Source organism: Cherax quadricarinatus, chromosome 2 (assembly GCF_038502225.1).
Source record: "Cherax quadricarinatus isolate ZL_2023a chromosome 2, ASM3850222v1, whole genome shotgun sequence".
Taxonomy (NCBI): domain Eukaryota; kingdom Metazoa; phylum Arthropoda; class Malacostraca; order Decapoda; family Parastacidae; genus Cherax; species Cherax quadricarinatus.
Genome location: NC_091293.1, coordinates 12,785,780 through 12,803,938, shown reverse-complemented (window position 1 = coordinate 12,803,938; position 18,159 = coordinate 12,785,780). Strand labels below are relative to the sequence as shown.

At 42.9% G+C, this 18,159-nt stretch overlaps 1 protein-coding gene across 1 annotated transcript in view; it reads left to right on the top strand.

The window, feature by feature from the left end:
• The window catches only part of LOC128686597 (uncharacterized), a 78,252-nt gene extending 60,917 nt beyond the window's left edge, over nucleotides 1-17,335 (top strand). The window contains exons 6-15 of the mRNA XM_053773578.2: nucleotides 8,634-8,729; nucleotides 9,413-9,501; nucleotides 9,737-9,830; nucleotides 10,604-10,662; nucleotides 11,729-11,847; nucleotides 12,604-12,769; nucleotides 14,658-14,825; nucleotides 15,090-15,235; nucleotides 15,655-15,760; nucleotides 16,509-17,335. Of these exons, the coding sequence (XP_053629553.2) occupies nucleotides 8,634-8,729; nucleotides 9,413-9,501; nucleotides 9,737-9,830; nucleotides 10,604-10,662; nucleotides 11,729-11,847; nucleotides 12,604-12,769; nucleotides 14,658-14,825; nucleotides 15,090-15,235; nucleotides 15,655-15,760; nucleotides 16,509-16,616 (1,151 nt within the window). The 3' untranslated portion in view covers nucleotides 16,617-17,335. The remainder of the gene's footprint in view (nucleotides 1-8,633; nucleotides 8,730-9,412; nucleotides 9,502-9,736; nucleotides 9,831-10,603; nucleotides 10,663-11,728; nucleotides 11,848-12,603; nucleotides 12,770-14,657; nucleotides 14,826-15,089; nucleotides 15,236-15,654; nucleotides 15,761-16,508) is intronic.
• The last annotated feature ends 824 nt before the right edge of the window (nucleotides 17,336-18,159 follow it).

Sequence of the window (18,159 nt, the reverse complement as noted above, 5' to 3'; positions counted from 1 at the left end):
GTTCACCCTGAGCAGTTCAGACATCGAGGACATCACTTACGAGAGGCCCCTTGGAGCTAGCGATCATGTGGTTCTGAGTTTTGACTATATAGTAGAGTTACAAGTGGAGAAGGTAACAGGAACTGAAGGGGACAGGCCAAACTATAAAAGGGGGGACTACACAGGTATGAGAAACTTCCTGCAGGAGGTTCAGTGGGACAGAGAAATGGTAGGAAAATCAGTAAACGAGATGATGGAATATGTGGCAACAAAGTGCAAGGAGGCAGAGGAAAGTTTTGTTCCCAAGGGAAACAGAAATAATAGGAAGACCAAAACGAGTCCTTGGTTTACCCGAAGGTGTAGGGAGGCAAAAACTAAGTGCAACAGAGAATGGAAAAGGTACAGGAGGCATAGGACCCAGGAAAACAAGGAGATTAGTAGAAGAGCCAGAAACGAGTATGCGCAGATAAGGAGGGAGGCCCAGCGACAGTATGAAAACGACATAGCATCGAAAGTCAAATCTGACCCGAAACTGCTGTATAGCCACATTAGGAGGAAGACAACAGTCAAGGACCAGGTGATAAGGCTGAGGAAAGAAGGTGGAGAACTCACAAGAAACGATCAAGAGGTATGTGAGGAGCTCAACACGAGATTTAAGGAAGTATTTACAGTAGAGACAGGAAGGACTCTGGGGGGACAGACCAGATGGGGACACCAACAAGGAATACACCAACAAGTGTTGGACGACATACATACAGATGAGGAGGAGGTGAAGAAACTGCTAAGGGACATCGATACCTCAAAGGCAATGGGACCGGACAACATCTCTCCATGGGTCCTTAGAGAGGGAGCAGATATGTTGTGCGTACCACTTACCACAATCTTCAACACATCCCTGGAAACTGGGCAACTACCTGAGGTATGGAAGACGGCAAATGTAGTTCCCATTTTCAAAAAAGGAGACAGAAAAGAGGCACTAAACTATAGACCTGTGTCATTGACGTGTATAGTATGCAAAATTATGGAGAAGATTATCAGGAGGAGAGTGGTGGAGCACCTGGAACGGAACAGGAGTATAAATGCCAACCAGCACGGATTCACGGAAGGCAAATCCTGTGTCACAAACCTTCTGGAGTTTTATGATAAAATAACAGAAGTAAGACAAGAGAGAGAGGGGTGGGTTGATTGCATCTTCTTGGACTGCAAGAAGGCTTTTGACACAGTTCCTCACAAGAGATTAGTGCAGAAGCTAGAGCATCAGGCGCATATAACAGGAAGGGCACTGCAATGGATCAGAGAATACCTGACAGGGAGGCAACAACGAGTCATGGTACGTAATGATGTATCACAGTGGGCACCTGTGACGAGCGGGGTCCCACAGGGGTCGGTCCTAGGACCAGTGCTATTTTTGGTATATGTGAGCGACATGACGGAAGGGTTAGACTCAGAAGTGTCCCTGTTTGCAGATGATGTGAAGTTAATGAGGAGAATTAAATCTGATGAGGACCAGGCAGGACTTCAAAGAGACCTGGACAGACTGGACACCTGGTCCAGCAAATGGCTTCTCGAATTTAATCCTGCCAAATGCAAAGTCATGAAGATAGGGGAAGGGCACAGAAGACCACAGACAGAGTATAGGCTAGGTGGCCAAAGACTGCAAACCTCACTCAAGGAGAAAGATCTTGGGGTGAGTATAACACCGAGCATGTCTCCGGAAGCACACATCAATCAGATAACTGCTGCAGCATATGGGCGCCTGGCAAACCTGAGAACAGCATTCCGACACCTTAGTAAGGAATCATTCAAGACACTGTACACCGTGTATGTCAGGCCCATACTGGAGTATGCAGCACCTGTTTGGAACCCGCACTTGATAAAGCACGTCAAGAAACTAGAGAAAGTACAAAGGTTTGCAACAAGGTTAGTTCCAGAGCTAAGGGGAATGTCCTATGAAGAAAGATTAAGGGAAATCGGCCTGACGACACTGGAGGACAGGAGGGTCAGGGGAGACATGATAACGACATATAAAATACTGCGTGGAATAGACAAGGTGGACAAGGACAGGATGTTCCAGGGAGGGGACACAGAAACAAGAAGCCACAATTGGAAGTTGAAGACACAAATGAGTCAGAGAGATAGTAGGAAGTATTTCTTCAGTCATAGAGTTGTAAGGCAGTGGAATAGCCTAGAAAATGACGTAGTGGAGGCAGGAACCATACACAGTTTTAAGACGAGGTTTGATAAAGCTCATGGAGCGGGGAGAGAGAGGGTCTAGTAGCAACCGGTGAAGAGGCGGGGCCAGGAGCTAGGACTCGACCCCTGCAACCACAAATAGGTGAGTACAAATAGGTGAGTACACACACACACACACACACACACACACACACACACACACACACACACACACACACACACACACACACACACACACGGGGTTCCCGAAACATAGAGAGCCAAGATGATGGAAGTGATACTGGAAAACCTCATGCATCAACATGTTTAGGACACTACCAGAGAGGGGAGGATGAGCCAGCAAGACTGGACCTTGTGTTCACCCTGAGCAGTTCAGACATTGAGGACATCACATACGAGAGGCCCCTAGGAGCTAGTGATCACGTAGTTCTGTGCTTTGAATACATAACAGAGTTACAAGTGGAGACGGTAACAGGAGTTGATTGAGAAAAGCCAGACTATAAAAGGGGGGACTACACAGGTTTGAGGAACTTCCTGCAGGAGGTTCAGTGGGGCAGAACTGGCAAGAAAGTCAGTAAACGAAATGATGGAATACGTAACAAGAAAATGCAAGGAGGCAGGGTAAAGGTTTGTTCCCAAGGGCAACAGAAATAATGGGAAGACTAGAACGAGCCCTGGTTTACCCGAAGGTGCAGGGAGGCAAAAACTAAGTGCACTAGAGAATGGAAAAAGTACAGAAGGCCAAGAACACGGGAAAATAAGGAGATTAGCCGAAGAGACAGAAACGAGTATGCACAGGTAAGGAGGGAGGCCCAGAGACAATATGAAAACAACATAGCATCGAAACTCAAGTCTGACCCGAAACTGCTGTATAGCCACATCAGGAGGAAGACAATAGTCAAAGACCACTTGATCAGGCTGAAGAAAGAAGGTGGAGAACTCACAAGAAACGATCATGAGGTATGTGAGGAGCTCAACACTAGATTTAAGGAAGTATTTAGAGACAGGAAGGGCTCTGGGAAGACAGCACAGAGGGGAACACCATCAGGGAATATATCAACAAGTGTTGGATGACATACACACAACGCGGGAAGAGGTGCAGAATCTGCTAAGTGACCTTGATACTTCAAAAGCGATGGGACCGGACATCTCCCCGTGGGTCCTTAGAGAAGGAAAAGCGACGCTGTGTGTGCCACTAATCACAATCTTCAACACATCCCTTGAAACTGGGCAACTACCTGAAGTATTGAAGACGGCAAATGTAGTCCACATCTTTAAGAAAGGAGACATAAACGAGACACTAAACTATAGACCAGAGTCACTGACGTGTATACTATGCAGTGCCATGGAGAAGATTATCAGGAGGAGAGTGGTGGAGCACCTGGAACAGAACAAGATTATAAACGACAATCAGCATGGATTCAGGGAAGACAAATCCTGTGTTACAAACCTTCTGGAGTTTTATGACAAAGTAACAGAAGTAAGACACGAGAGAGAGGAGTGGGTTGATTGCATTTTCCTAGACTGCAGGAAGGCCTTTGACACAGTTCCTCACATGAGATCAGTGCAGAAGCTGGAGGATCCGGCGCATACAACAAGAAGGCCACTGCAATCTATCAGAGAATACCTGACAGGGAGACAACAACGAGTCATGGTACGTGATGAGGTATCACAGTGGGCGCCTGTGACGAGCGGGGTCCCACAGGGGTCAGTCCTAGGACCAGTGCTATTTTTGGTATATGTGAATGACATGATGGAAAGGATAGACTCAGAAGTGTCCCTGTTCGCAGATGGTGTGAAGTTAATGAGGAGAATTAAATCAGATGAGGATCAGGTAAGACTACAAAGAGACCTGGACAGGCTGGACACGTGGTTCAGCAACTGGCTTCTCGAATTCAACCCCACCAAATGCAAAGTCATGTAGAGTGGGGAAGGGCAAAGAAAACCGCAGACAGAGTATAGGCTAGGTGGCCAAAGATTGCAAACCTCACTCAAGGAGAAAGATCTTCTGGTTAGCATAACATCGAGCATGTCTCCAGACGCAAACATCAACCAGAAAACTGCTGCACCATATGGGCACATGGCAAACCTGAGAATAGCGTTCCGTTACCTAAGTAAATAATCGTTCAAGACTCTGTACACTGTGTACGTCAGGCCCATACTGGAGTATGCAGCACCAGTTTGCAACCCACACCTGGTCAAACACGTCAAGAAATTAGAGGAAGTGCAAATGTTTGCAACAAGGTTAGTTCCGAAGCTCAGGGGAATGTCTTACGAAGAAAGGTTGAGGGAAATCAGCCTGACGACGCTGGAGGACAGGCGGGTCAGGGACGACATGATAACGACTTAGAAAAAACTGCGTTGAATAGATAAGGTGGACAGAGACAGGATGTTCCAGGGAGGGGACACAGAAACAAGGGGTCACAATTGGAAGCTGAAGACTCAGATGAGTAAAAGGGATGTTAGGATTTACTTCTTCAGTCATAAAGTTGTCAGGAAGTGGAAGAGTCTAGCAAGTAATATAGTGGAGGTAGGAACCATACATTGCTTTAAGACGAGGTATGACAAAGCTAAGGAAGCAGAGAGAGAGAGGACCTAGCAGTCATCAGTGAAGAGGCGGGGCCAGGAGCTGAGTCTCCACCCCTGCAACCACAATTAGGTGAGTGCGCACACACACACACACACACACATACATTCACAAGCTCCTGGCGGGGCCAGGAGCTTGGACTCGACCCCTGCAACCTCAACTAGGTGAGTCAACTAGGTAAGTACACACACACACACACACATGCACGCACGCACATACATATGCACACACACACACACACACACACACACACACACACACACACACACACACACACACACACACATGTACACACACATACACACATACACACACATATACACGCTGAAGAGAGCAGGAAATGGGAATTACAAATCAGAGCAGCTGAAGCTAAGATACAGAGCTTAGTAGAAGAACTAAAGAGTCTGAAACAGCCTAAAGAACCAAAGGACAGTACAGCTATGACACCAAGAGCTACTACATCAGTCACCGATGACGGCACAGTAGGGGACAAAGGAGATATACTGTATGCGATGACCCCATTGGACCCAAGGGGGTGCCTGGGAAAAGGCAGGGAGAACAGCAAGAACTAATGAAGGATGGAATAACGAACAAATGTGAGGAGTGGCAGTAAAGAATCAAGGAGTTGTCCCCAGACATCGTAGCAGTTACAGAAACAAAACTCACTGCGATAATAACAGATGCAATCTTTCCACCCGGATATCAGATCCTGACGAAGGATAGAAGGAGCAGATGGGGAGGAGGGGTTGCACTACTAATAAAAAACCGGTGGGGTTATCAAGAAATGGAAGGTATGGACGAGACTGGAGAAAGGGATTACATAGTAGGTACAGTTCAGTCAGGGGAACACAAGGTAGTCATTGCAGTTATGTATAACCCACCACAGAACTGCAGGAGGCCAAGAGAGGAATATGATGAGTGCAACAGAGCAATGGTGGACACTCTAGCTGAGGCGGCAAGAAGGGCTCACTCAAGTAGAGCGAAGTTACTGGTCATGGGCGACTTCAATCACAGGGAGACTGATTGGGAAAACCTGGAGCCACATGGGGGTCCCGAAACATGGAGAGCCAACATGATGGATGTGGTGCTGGCAAATCTCATGCACCAACATGTTAGGGATACTACCAGAGAGAGAGGGGAGGATGAACCAGCAAGACTGGACCTAGTGTTCACACTGAGTAGCTCAGACATTGAACACATCACATATGAAAGGCCCCTTGGAGCTAGTGACCACGTAGTTATGAGCTTTGAATACATCGTGGAGCTAAAACTGGAGAGGGTAACCGGAGTAGAAAGGGAAAAGCTAAACTATAAAAGGGGGGACTACACAGGAATGAGGACCTTCCTGCAGGAGGTTCAGTGGGAACAGGAGTTGGTAGGAAAATCAATAAACGAAATGATGGACTTTGTAACAACAAAATGCAACGAGGCAGAGGAAAGGTTTGTTCCTAAGGTTAACAGAAATAATGGGAAGGATTGAACGAGCCCTTGGTTTACCCGAAGGTGCAGGGAGGCAAAAACTAAGTACTCTAGAGAATGGAAAAAGTACAGAAGGCAAAGGACTCAGGAGAATAAAGAGATTAGTCGACGAGCCAGAAACGAGTATGCACAGATAAGAAGGGAGGTGCAGCGGCAGTATGAAAATGACATAGCATCGAAAGTCAAGTCTGACCCGAAACTACTCTACAGCCACATCAGGAGGAAGACAACAGTCAAGGACCAGGTAATCAGGCTGAGGAAAGAAGGTGGGGAGCTTACAAGAAACTACCAGGAGGTATGCGAGGAGCTCAACATGAGATTTCAGGAAGTATTTACAGTGGAGGCTGAAGGGACAAAGGGAAGATAAAACAGTGGGGTACAGCAACAATGGATATACCAACAAGTGTTGGATGAATTACACACAACTGAGGAGGAGGTGGAGAAGCTCCTAAGTGACCTTGATATCTCAAAGGCGGTGGGACTGGACATCTCTCCTTGGGTCCTTAGAGAGGGAGCAGGGACACTACATGTGCCACTAACCAAAATCTTCAACACTTCCCTTGAAAATGGGCAACTACCTGAAGTATGGAAGAAGGTAAATGTAGTCCCCATCTTTAAGAAGGGAGACAGAAATGAAGCACAAAATTATAGACCAGTGTCACTGACTTGCATAATATGCAAAGTCTTGGAAAAGATTATCAGGAGGAGAGTGGTGGAGCACCTGGAGCAGAACAAGATTATAAACGACAGCCAGCACGGATTCATGGAAGGCAAATCCTGTGTCACAAACCTACTAGAGTTTTATGACAAGGTAACTGAAGTCAGAAATGAGAGGGAGGGGTGGGTTGATTGCATTTTATTGGACTGCAAGAAGGCCTTCGACACAGTTCATCACATGAGAGTAGTACAGAAGCTAGAGGAACAGGCACGTATAACAGGAAGGCCACTGCAATGGATCAGAGAATACCTAACAGGGAGGCAACAGCGAGTCATGGTCCGTGATGAGGTATCACAGTGGGCGCCAGTGACGAGCGGGTTCCCACAGGGGTCAGTCCTGAGACCAGTGCTATTTTTGGTATATGTGAACGACATGACGGAAGGGATAGACTCAGAAGTGTCCCTGTTTACAGATGACGTGAAGTTAATGAGGGGAATTAAATCAGACGCAGACCAGACAGGTCTACAAAGAGACCTGGACAGGCTGGATGTGTGATCCCAAAACTGGCTCCTAGAACTAAACCCCGCCAAATGCAAAGTCATGAAGATCGGAGAAGGGCAAAGTAGACCGAAGACAGAGTACAGGCCACGAGGCCAAAGGCTGCAAACCTCACTCAAGGAAAAAGACCTAGGATTGAGTATATTACCGAGTACATCGCCAGAAGCACACATTAACCAGATAACTGCTGCGGCATATGGGCGCTTGGCAAACCTGAGAATAGCGTTCCGGTACCTCAGTAAGGAATCGTTCAAGACTTTATACACTGTGTACGTCAGGCCCATACTGGAGTATGCAGCACCAGTTTGGAGCCCGCACCTGGTCAAACAAGTCAAGAAATTAGAGAAAGTGTAAAGGTTTGCAACAAGGCTAGTTCCAGAGCTAAGGGGAATGTCCTATGAAGAAAGGTTAAGGGAAATCGGTCTGACAACACTGGAGGACAGGAGGGTCAGGGGAGACATGATAACGACATACAAAATACTGCGTGGAATAGACAAGGTGGACAGAGACAGGATATTCCAGAGATGGGACACAGAAACAAGGGGTCACAATTGGAAGCTGAAGACTCAGATGAGTCAAAGGGATGTTAGGAAGTATTTCTTCAGTCATAGAGTACTTAGGAAGTGGAATAGTCTGGCAAGCGATGTAGTGGAGGCAGGAACTATACATAGTTTTAAGACGAGGTATGATAAAGCTCATGGAGCAGGGGGAGAGAGGACCTAGTAGCGATCGGTGAAGAGGCGGGGCCAGGAGCGAGTCTCGACCCCTGCAACCACAATTAGGTGAGTAGGTGAGTACGCATACACACACACACACACACACACACACACACACACACACACACGCGCGCGCACACACACACACACACACACACACACACACACACACACACACGTACACACACACACACACACACACATACACACACACATAAACACACACACACACACACACACACACACACACAAACACGCATACACACACACACACATACATACACATACACACACACACGCACACACACACACACACACACACACACACACACACACACACACACACACACACACACACACACACACACAAGCACACACACACTCACACTAACAACGTACACGTCACAGGATGAGTATGTAGCTCATAATAAATACATTAAACTGACGTCTCTGGTCCCAACAGCTGGAGATCACGTCAAGTTCGGCTTCCCCATGTCCTACACGGCCACTGTGCTCGCCTGGGGACTTATCGACTTCGCTGACGGATACGAGGCAGCAGGTGGGTCCTCGTCAATTAATAATATCAGTCTCATAATAAAGAACCGCACAAAACCGAACAAAACATAAGTGACGTGTATTGCATGGTTTTAATTTCGTCTTCTATCATTAATAATTTATTGTTGCATAAACGTTTTGCAATGCTAAGACAACACACGTTTATTGGGACAACGTTTTACTGTGTGCTGCCTTATCAAGTTATGACTTGATGCTTTACACAGAACGAAACGGTGTCTTGATAAAAGTTTTTTACGAAACGTGTTTTTTTTTCACTTTTTTTTTTTTTTTTGGTAGAATGCTTGTCCTTTCATTCGTCAGGAAAAACCATCACCTGACACCAACCTTAATCATATGAAGACTCGCTCAGTGATTGATTAACAGTCATTAGTTGTGATCTTAAAATTGCTGAAACACTTCTGACAGTTTTACTGAATGTAGCAGAGCCCTTGGTTCTCTTTACTGTAAGTTGTCACGGGGATGAATATGAGGATGAAACACGCAAAAATCTGTGGCAATCATTCCCGGGAATGCTAAAGAATCGGTGATTGGTTTTAGATGGATCCCGATTCAATGGTGGTGGCAGTAGAAGGTGATCTCTTAGTGGCAATGTCACCTGGCAGTTTAGCAGTCAGAAAATCACGAAGCTGTCATGGGATACCTATGTTAAAGCATCTGTTCCTTCAGGTCAGACTGCTTACGGTAAGGAGGCGGTCAAGTGGGCCACAGACTACTTCCTCAAAGCCTACACCTCCCACTGGGAGTTCTACGGACAGGTGAGAGACCCTTGTTTTCTGGGTAGTGTTCGTGAACCACGGATGCTCCCCTGCAGATGATTACTCGAATTCAATACTAAAGTATTCGATAATGCATTTATGTACACATATATATACATGTAAAGGAATATGTAAGTGTATGACTATATCGCTCTACTCATGTACTCTTGACTTCATGTCCCCTTGACTTCAAGTATCCCCGGCTTCATGTACCCCTGAATTCACGTACCCACAGGTGGGCGAAGGAGGCATTGACCACGGTTACTGGGGGCGCCCTGAAGACATGTACATGTCACGACCATCGGCCAAGATTGACGAACAAGCCCCAGGTAAAGGACTCCTCGCTTTCTAACCACTCTTACTATTACTGCTACTATTACTATTACTATTACTATTCTAACTATTACTGTTCCCATTACACTGTTACAAACCGGACTTTGTGTTATCACTATAACTCTTACTGCTACTGCTACAGCTGTTGCTGTTACCACTATTAATATTGTCACTATTAATATTATTCTTGCTTTTACAACAAGAGGTGTACCTGCACCTGATACCAAAACTATAATTATTACTACAGCTGAAGCTGCTGCTAGTACTACTCTTACTAGTACTACTACTACTACTACTACGTAGTAGTAGTAGTAGTAGTAGTAGTAGTAGTAGTAGCAGTAGTAGTACTAGTAGTAGTACACTATGACTACTGTTACTACTACTACTACTACTACTACTAATAATAATAATAATAATAATAATAATAATAATAATAATAATTGAAGAAATGTAGCAAGTTTTTCACCTATTTCTAGACATCAACACTATTAGGAGTAGTAGTAGTAATAGTAGTAGTAGTAGTAGCAGTAGTAGTAGTAGTGATGGCATATTTACAGAGAAGAATTAAACCCGTAAAGATCATACGGCACCTGGAGAATAAGGGTGGAGGTGTTTAACCAAGGAAGGGGAACGTGGCTCCATTTCCTTGAATCAAGAACCTCTTTATAGCATCAAGGCAATTTTCCTTGAAAGGAGTAACATCAATGCAAACCCCGTGTTGTGTCCTCTCACAGGGTCACTACTGACCCCGTGTTTTCTCCTCCCACAGGGTCAGAACTGGCTGGCGAGACTGCTGCTGCCTTTGCTGCCGCCTCCATACTCTTTGAAGTAAGGTCACTATCCTCTTGAATTTTACTTTCCCTCTGAAGTAAAGTAGCTGAATTCTCTCGAGTTCCCTTTCCCTTTGAGGTAAGATCACTGAATCTTATTTAATTCTCCACTATCTCTGATATAAGGTTAATGAATCCTCTTCTGTTCCCCCATCGTCTTTAAGTTGAGGTCACTAAGTACCTTGGATCCTCCATCTTTTCAGAAAAGAGGTTATGAATCCTCTTAAATCCCTCTCATCCGAGGAACAATGTCATTTCTAACAAGCATTTCAATCCTCATTGAGTTTATTAGCACCAAATAAAGAGGGAGTCCACGTCGCTCAATGGTAAATATTGCAAAACATGTTTAAGTAAGATTTGAGGGCCTTGGAAGGTGTTTGAGATAAGTTCAAGTGAGAGATATGGTACTACACGGAAGAGGCAGATAACAGAACTTAACTGTCAGTAAAATACTTGGGTATCCTTATCGAACAAACGTTTCGCCAGTTTCTTTTTTCAGTTATAAAAATGATGGTTTAGTAGCAGTACTGCAAAGTAATAGAAGAAACCTCGTGCAGCGCCATTTATACTAAGATGAGCAGATTTTAAAAATACAGACACAAGAATTATTTTTTTTTAAACTGAGGCTCTCTTGTAATAAGCTACTTATTACATAATTCGTTTCTTACTTTTATTTATAAATGTCGTTCAGTTTCAGAAACATTACTAGATATGTATATATATATATATATATATATATATATATATATATATATATATATATATATATATATATATATATATATATATATATATATATATGTATATATATATATATTCACGTACTTGTAGAAATAAAGATTATTAATATTTTAATATGGTAGCCTATTTAAACACAAGAGGCAAATATGAATTAAATCTAGCGAGGTCGTGAGTCTTTAACAGGAACAAGAAATGAAAAGAGAGAATAATGTACATCAGTAAATATGATGAGAAATCTTAAGGATAAAAAACGTGACAGAGCAAATATAAAAAAGACAAGAAAAGAACCTGATAATGCTATGTGTCACCTGTCACTCCCGCAGAAGGAGGATCCCAGTTATGCCTCCACGATGCTGGAGACAGCCAAGGAGTTGTACGACTTTGCTGACCAGAAGCGAGAGAACTACCACAACTCCATCACTGACGCTGCTGCCTTCTACAGGTATGTACACCTTACATCACCCGCTGCCCTCCTGAAGCGACAGAATTATCCACTGCCCTCCTGAAGTGAAAGAACTACCCACTTCCCTCCTGAAGTGTCACGTCCAACCATATTCCCCTATATAACTAGGAGATTAACTCATAAACAATCTACTGTATGCACTGTCCAGGCTATCACCAACGGTCTGGGTGTTCAGAAACTGGGTTGTAATTAGAGGATGGAGGATCGAGCCTTCACAAGTTTTCGTGCTCAATGACATACACATACAAACCAGCAAATATAGCATCCCCACACCATTGAGAGCTGATCATTTCCACCAACTTTAGCTACATACTAACTCTCAGACAGCACATCAACCATACTTCGTCACACTAAAAACACTGCAACCCATTCTCGCACCACCAGTGACAATCGCGCAGATTTGAACGCTTCCTGGTTACCTCCGGCCACCTCTTTGCCAGGACCTTTTGACACTGACCAACCTCACCACCATAAGTAAATAGTTTGATTCCCTGGTAGATCAAGACGAATATGCCAGTCTCCCTGAACCTTCTATCCCTATTCACCTAGCTGCAAATATGTACATGGCTGTTAGTCGACTGTTGTGGGTTATTAGAGAATGCTGAACTTTGAAACGAGCTGAGGTAGAATTGCAACCCTTTTTTGCCTGTAGAAGGTATGTATAAAAAATGTCACAATATCTTTTACACCATAACCAACTAGACTATGACCTGACTATCTTAATCTGGTTCACAGGTCGTGGAGCGGCTATGGGGACGAACTGGCCTGGGCTGCCCTGTGGCTCAACAGGGCAACTGGAGACGCGGCCTACCTGACGAAGGCACAGGAACACTGGGACGAGTTCAACCTGGGAGAGGACGCTGTCCAGTTCGCTTGGGATGACAAGAAGGCTGGAGTCTACGTAAGTATCTAATGAAGAAAAGATAAAGTGTGTGTATCTACATATTTGTAATGAATGGTTTGAAAAACCGGCAAGTTTAAGATTGAGACACTTATGCAACATATGGGAATCTTTATTCAGAAAACGTTTCGCCAAACAGTGGCTTCATCAGTCCAATACAGAGTAGAAAGGCGTAAGGAGAGGAGGAGTTTGAGGTAATCAGTCCCTCAGCCTGGAGTCGATGTGTTCAGTCCATCAATCTTGTAGAATGTACAGCATAGGGCAGTAGACGTGGCTTATATACTGTAGTGAGGTGAGGTGAAGCAGGCGGAGGCGGGGTCATAGTGGTACCATCCACTAGTCGAAGTAGGTCTTCGTCCGAAGGTTGAACAAGTGTTGAAGAATTCTTTGTAAGAAGATCCCATGATGCTGCAGTGTCTGACAGTTGTGATGAATGGTTTGAAAAACCGACAAGTTGAAGGTTGAGACACTTATGCAACATATGGGAATCTTTATTCAGGAAACGTTTCGCCACACAGTGGCTTCATCAGTCCAATACAAAGTAGAAAGGCGTAAGGAGAGGAGGAGTTTGAGGTAATCAGTCCCTCAGCCTGGAGTCGATGTGTTCAGTCCATCAATCTTGTAGAATGAGGGACTGATTTCCTCAAACTCCTCCTCTCCTTACGCCTTTCTACTTTGTATTAGACTGATGAAGCCACTGTGTGGCGAAACGTTTCCTGAATAAGAACATAAGAACATAAGAACGAAGGAACACTGCAGAAGCTCTACTGGCCCATGCAAGGCAGGTCCAAGTCTCCTACCGGCTTAAGCCAATGCACCCAACCTAGTCAGGTCAGGTCACATTGACTTAAGGGAGGAACACGGCAACCGACCTGGTAGCACAAGCTATCAGGTCTAACTCACACCCACCCACATCCACTCATGTATCTATCCAACCTATTTTTAAAGCTACACAACGTTCTGGCTTCTATAACGGCACTCGGGAGTTTGTTCCACTCATCCACAACTCTATTACCAAACCAGTACTTTCCTATATCCTTCCTGAATCTGAATTTTTCCAACTTAAAACCATTGCTGCGAGTCCTGTCTAGGCTAGATATTTTCAGCACACTATTTACATCCCCTTTATTTATTCCTGTCTTCCATTTATACACCTCAATCATATCCCCCCTAATTCTACGTCTTTCTAGAGAGTGCAGTTTCAGGGCCCTCAGTCTATCCTCATAGGGAAGGTTTCTGATACATGGGATCAACTTTGTCATCCTCCTTTGTACATTTTCCAGAGAATTTATATCCATTCTGTAATACGGTGACCAAAACTGTGCAGCATAATCTAAATGAGGCCTAACCAAGGATGTATAGAGTTGAAGAACAACCTGAGGACTCCTATTATTTATGCTTCTTGATATGAAGCCAAGGATTCTATTAGCTTTATTGCGAACACTTATGCACTGTTGTCTTGGTTTCAGATTACTGCTAACCAGAACTCCTAAATCTTTTTCGCAATCCGTAATATTAAGATCTACATTATTTAGTTTATATGTGGCATGGTTATTGTCCTGTCCAACATTTAGAACTTTGCATTTGTCTATATTAAACTGCATCTGCCACTTCTCCGACCACTGCATTAGTCTATTCAAATCTTCCTATGTTGCATAAGTGTCTCAATCTTCTACTTATTTGTAGCTACAGGAGCAAAACTGTTTAATATTCATTTAATCTTACGTTATTATTTTTAAATTTCCAATGGCTACAGTATTTCCTCCTATTGTAATCTAGTCCATTATGCCACCACTATTCCTTATGTTTGCTTGTGATGAGGAATATACAGTGTTAGGGAGAGACAGAAGTACGCTACCGGACCAGTTGCACTGCAATATCTCCACAGGCGCTGGGCTCACTAGTGGATCCTGACAACACTCAGTACGAGACAGCCCTCAAGGCCTTCCTGCATTACCTGAAGACCGAGGCTCAGTACACTCCTAAAGGGCTCGTCTTCCTCGACACCTGGGGTTCCAACCGCCATGCAGCCAATGTTGCTTTCATCTCCCTCTGGGTAGGTGCACAACCCTCTCTACCTCACGATAAGTGCATCAATACCGTGACAACAACAATTTACATCTAATCCGCTCATTGGAGTTTGAAACTAGACGACGTTTCAGTCTTCCGCTGATTATTACAAAATCCCGCACAACTTGGTAATGATCAATGTGAATCATTTTCAGTTAGTGGTTAAGTTTTGAGTTTTTTATTAAGTGGCGATTGGGGAAAAATAAGTAATCTCTTTTTACCTTTATTTTCACATGCTTTCTTCCACCAGGCTGCCAAATACGGAGACCAGGCTGACGCCCAGGCCAACATCGAGTGGGCAGAGGGACAGATGAACTACATCCTGGGTGACGTAGGTCACTCCTTCGTTGTCGGCTTCGGCGTAGACCCGCCACAGCGACCTCACCATCGCTCCAGGTAATTTTGACATGATAAATAAACTATCACACCACTAGAGAAACGTAGATCAAGAGGAGACATGATCATTACCTTCAATATATAAATAACCCGCACATCGGAGAATGAAACTTATGACGACGTTTCGGTCCGACTTGGGTCATTAAATGGACCATTAATAGTGAAGTCGGACCGAAACGTCGTCAAAAGGTTCGTTCTCCCAAGTGCTGGTTATTTGTGTATTGTTCTAGTCACGATATTGTGCCTTTTTATTCATTGCATTCAAAATACTAAAGAAAATAAAAAGAATGATAAATGAGTGTCCAGATGTTACAGCTGTCACTAAAACTTTCCTATATTATTGCCTGAGACTTGATTATTGAGAATGTGATATTTTTAAAATATCCCAATGAAATCTCTACTCTCATTTGTTTGGTCAGCTCGTGTCCTATTCCTCCGGATTCGTGTACCGACGGCTGGGCTCAGAGTCAGCCTGGACCGGACCCTCACGTCCTCTACGGCGCCTTGGTCGGTGGACCAGCTCAGGTCAGTGTGCGTGTGTCTCGCTACAAGGGTTCTCTTAGGTCTGTGTTCGTAGAGGCGCTCACTGCTAAGTACCAGGGCTCTCTTGGGTCAGTTTGAGTTCTGGAACGCTTACCGCTCACTACGAGGGCTCTCTTGGGTCAGTGTGAGTGTTGAAGAGCTTACTGCTCACTTCCAGAGCTCTTTTTGTTGGTAGATCTTGCCAGGCTTATTGCTCATAAGCTGTTTTAGTGCGTTCTTCAAAACTATGCAAATATAAAAGTAACGCTGAAAGTTCTGTCTCTGAAGCATTTATCCTGAATTCACTCACTAAGCCTTCCGAGTGAAGCACTGAACATTCAGACTGGAACATTAAACCTTTAAACTGAAACACTAAACTTTGAGACCAAGTCACTAAATCTTCAGATCGAGACACAAAAGTCTCAAACTGTGACACAGTAAACCTTCAGACTGAAACAATAAACTTTCAGATTCTGAAACCCCATTTGTGACCCCTTGAAGCACTATTTTCCTAATCTTCCTTCACCTACTCAGTGGGGAAAGGAAAGCGTCTTGTGTGTGTGAACCTCTCTTCAAGCTTAATTTTTTAATTCAAACTTCATTACCTTAAAAAACTAGCGATTCCCAGTAAATATACTACTACTACTACTACTACTACTACTACTACTACTACTACTACTAATAATAATAATAATAATAATAATAATAATAATAATAATAATAATAATAATAATACGCTATTTTCCCTCAGGACGACTCCTACACAGACGACAGGATGGACTACACTCACAATGAAGTCGCTTGCGACTACAACGCTGCCTACTCAGGAGCACTGGCTGCCCTCATTGAGATTAACTAATCGAGTCATACACAGCAGAAGTACAATAGACCGGCTTTCTATCTATAAGTAAATGCAAGAGATTCTTACTAGGTGGAAATATATGCAATAGATCTGGTTACTAGCTAGAAGTGCTCATAATTCACCATCTTTGCCTGCTAGTTTACACAGTCTACCTTTCTAACTAGAAGTACACACAACTGACACCTTCTAGCTAGAAGTATACACAATAGATAATTTTATCGAATAAGAGTACACATAGAGAGAGACGTACTCCCAATAGGCAAGAGTACACATAATAGATGAGCTTACCAGCTAGAAGTATACCTTGCCAACTAGTATACTCAATAACTAGAAGTACTCACAATAGACCACCTTTCAAGATAAAAGTTAACACAATAGATCACTGTACTAGCTAGAAGTACACACAATGGCTAGTAGTAGAAGAACCTATAACAGACAACCCTTATTTACTAGAATACCACTCTTTCTAGCAAGAAGTTGAAAATAATCCATATAATTGTTGATAATGGGCAAGGAGGTAACCCCAGAGACTGTCATACTGCGCAACAGGAATGTGAAGCAATGAGGTTTGATCTAAGAACTGGGATCAAGAGCCTCTCAACGGCATCAAGGCACCCCTCATCTCCGAGGGAGGAGTGCTCTTTAATAGCTAGATCTATTGCCAATAGATAATAGACTCCCACTGTAGAGACGACTTAATTAAAGTCTTTAGTGAGTGATTTGTTTTAATTTCTTAACCTAAATAACTGGGCTACTGATTATTAATTTGTTTAATTGTTCTCGTTAATTATTTATTCATTGGCATTGATCATATGATTCATATTATTTATAATTTCCATCTTCACATTAATCATACTCTTCATGTTCATATTAATCATACTCTTCATGTTCATATTAATCATACTCTTCATGTTCATATTAATCATACTCTTCATGTTCATATTAATTATACTCTTCATGTTCATATTAATCATACTCTTCATGTTCATATTAATCATATTCTAAATGTTCATATTAATTATACTCTTCATGTTCATATTAATCATACTCTTCATGTTCATATTAATCATACTCTTCATGTTCATATTAATCATATTCTTCATACTCATATTAATCATACTCTAAATGTTCATATTAATCATATTCTAAATGTTCATATTAATCATACTCTTCATATTCATATTAATCATACTCTTCATATTCATATTAATCATACTTTTCATATTCATATTAATCATACTCTTCATATTCATATTAATCATACTCTTCATATTCATATTAATCATACTTTTCATATTCATATTAATCATACTTTTCATATTCATATTAATCATACTCTTCATATTCATATTAATCATACTTTTCATATTCATATTAATCATACTCTTCATATTCATATTAATCATACTCTTCATGTTCATATTAATCATACTCTTCATATTCATATTAATCATACTCGTCATATTCCTATTAATCATACTTTTCATGTTCATATTAATCATATTCTTCACATCCATATTAATCATACTCGTCATATTCA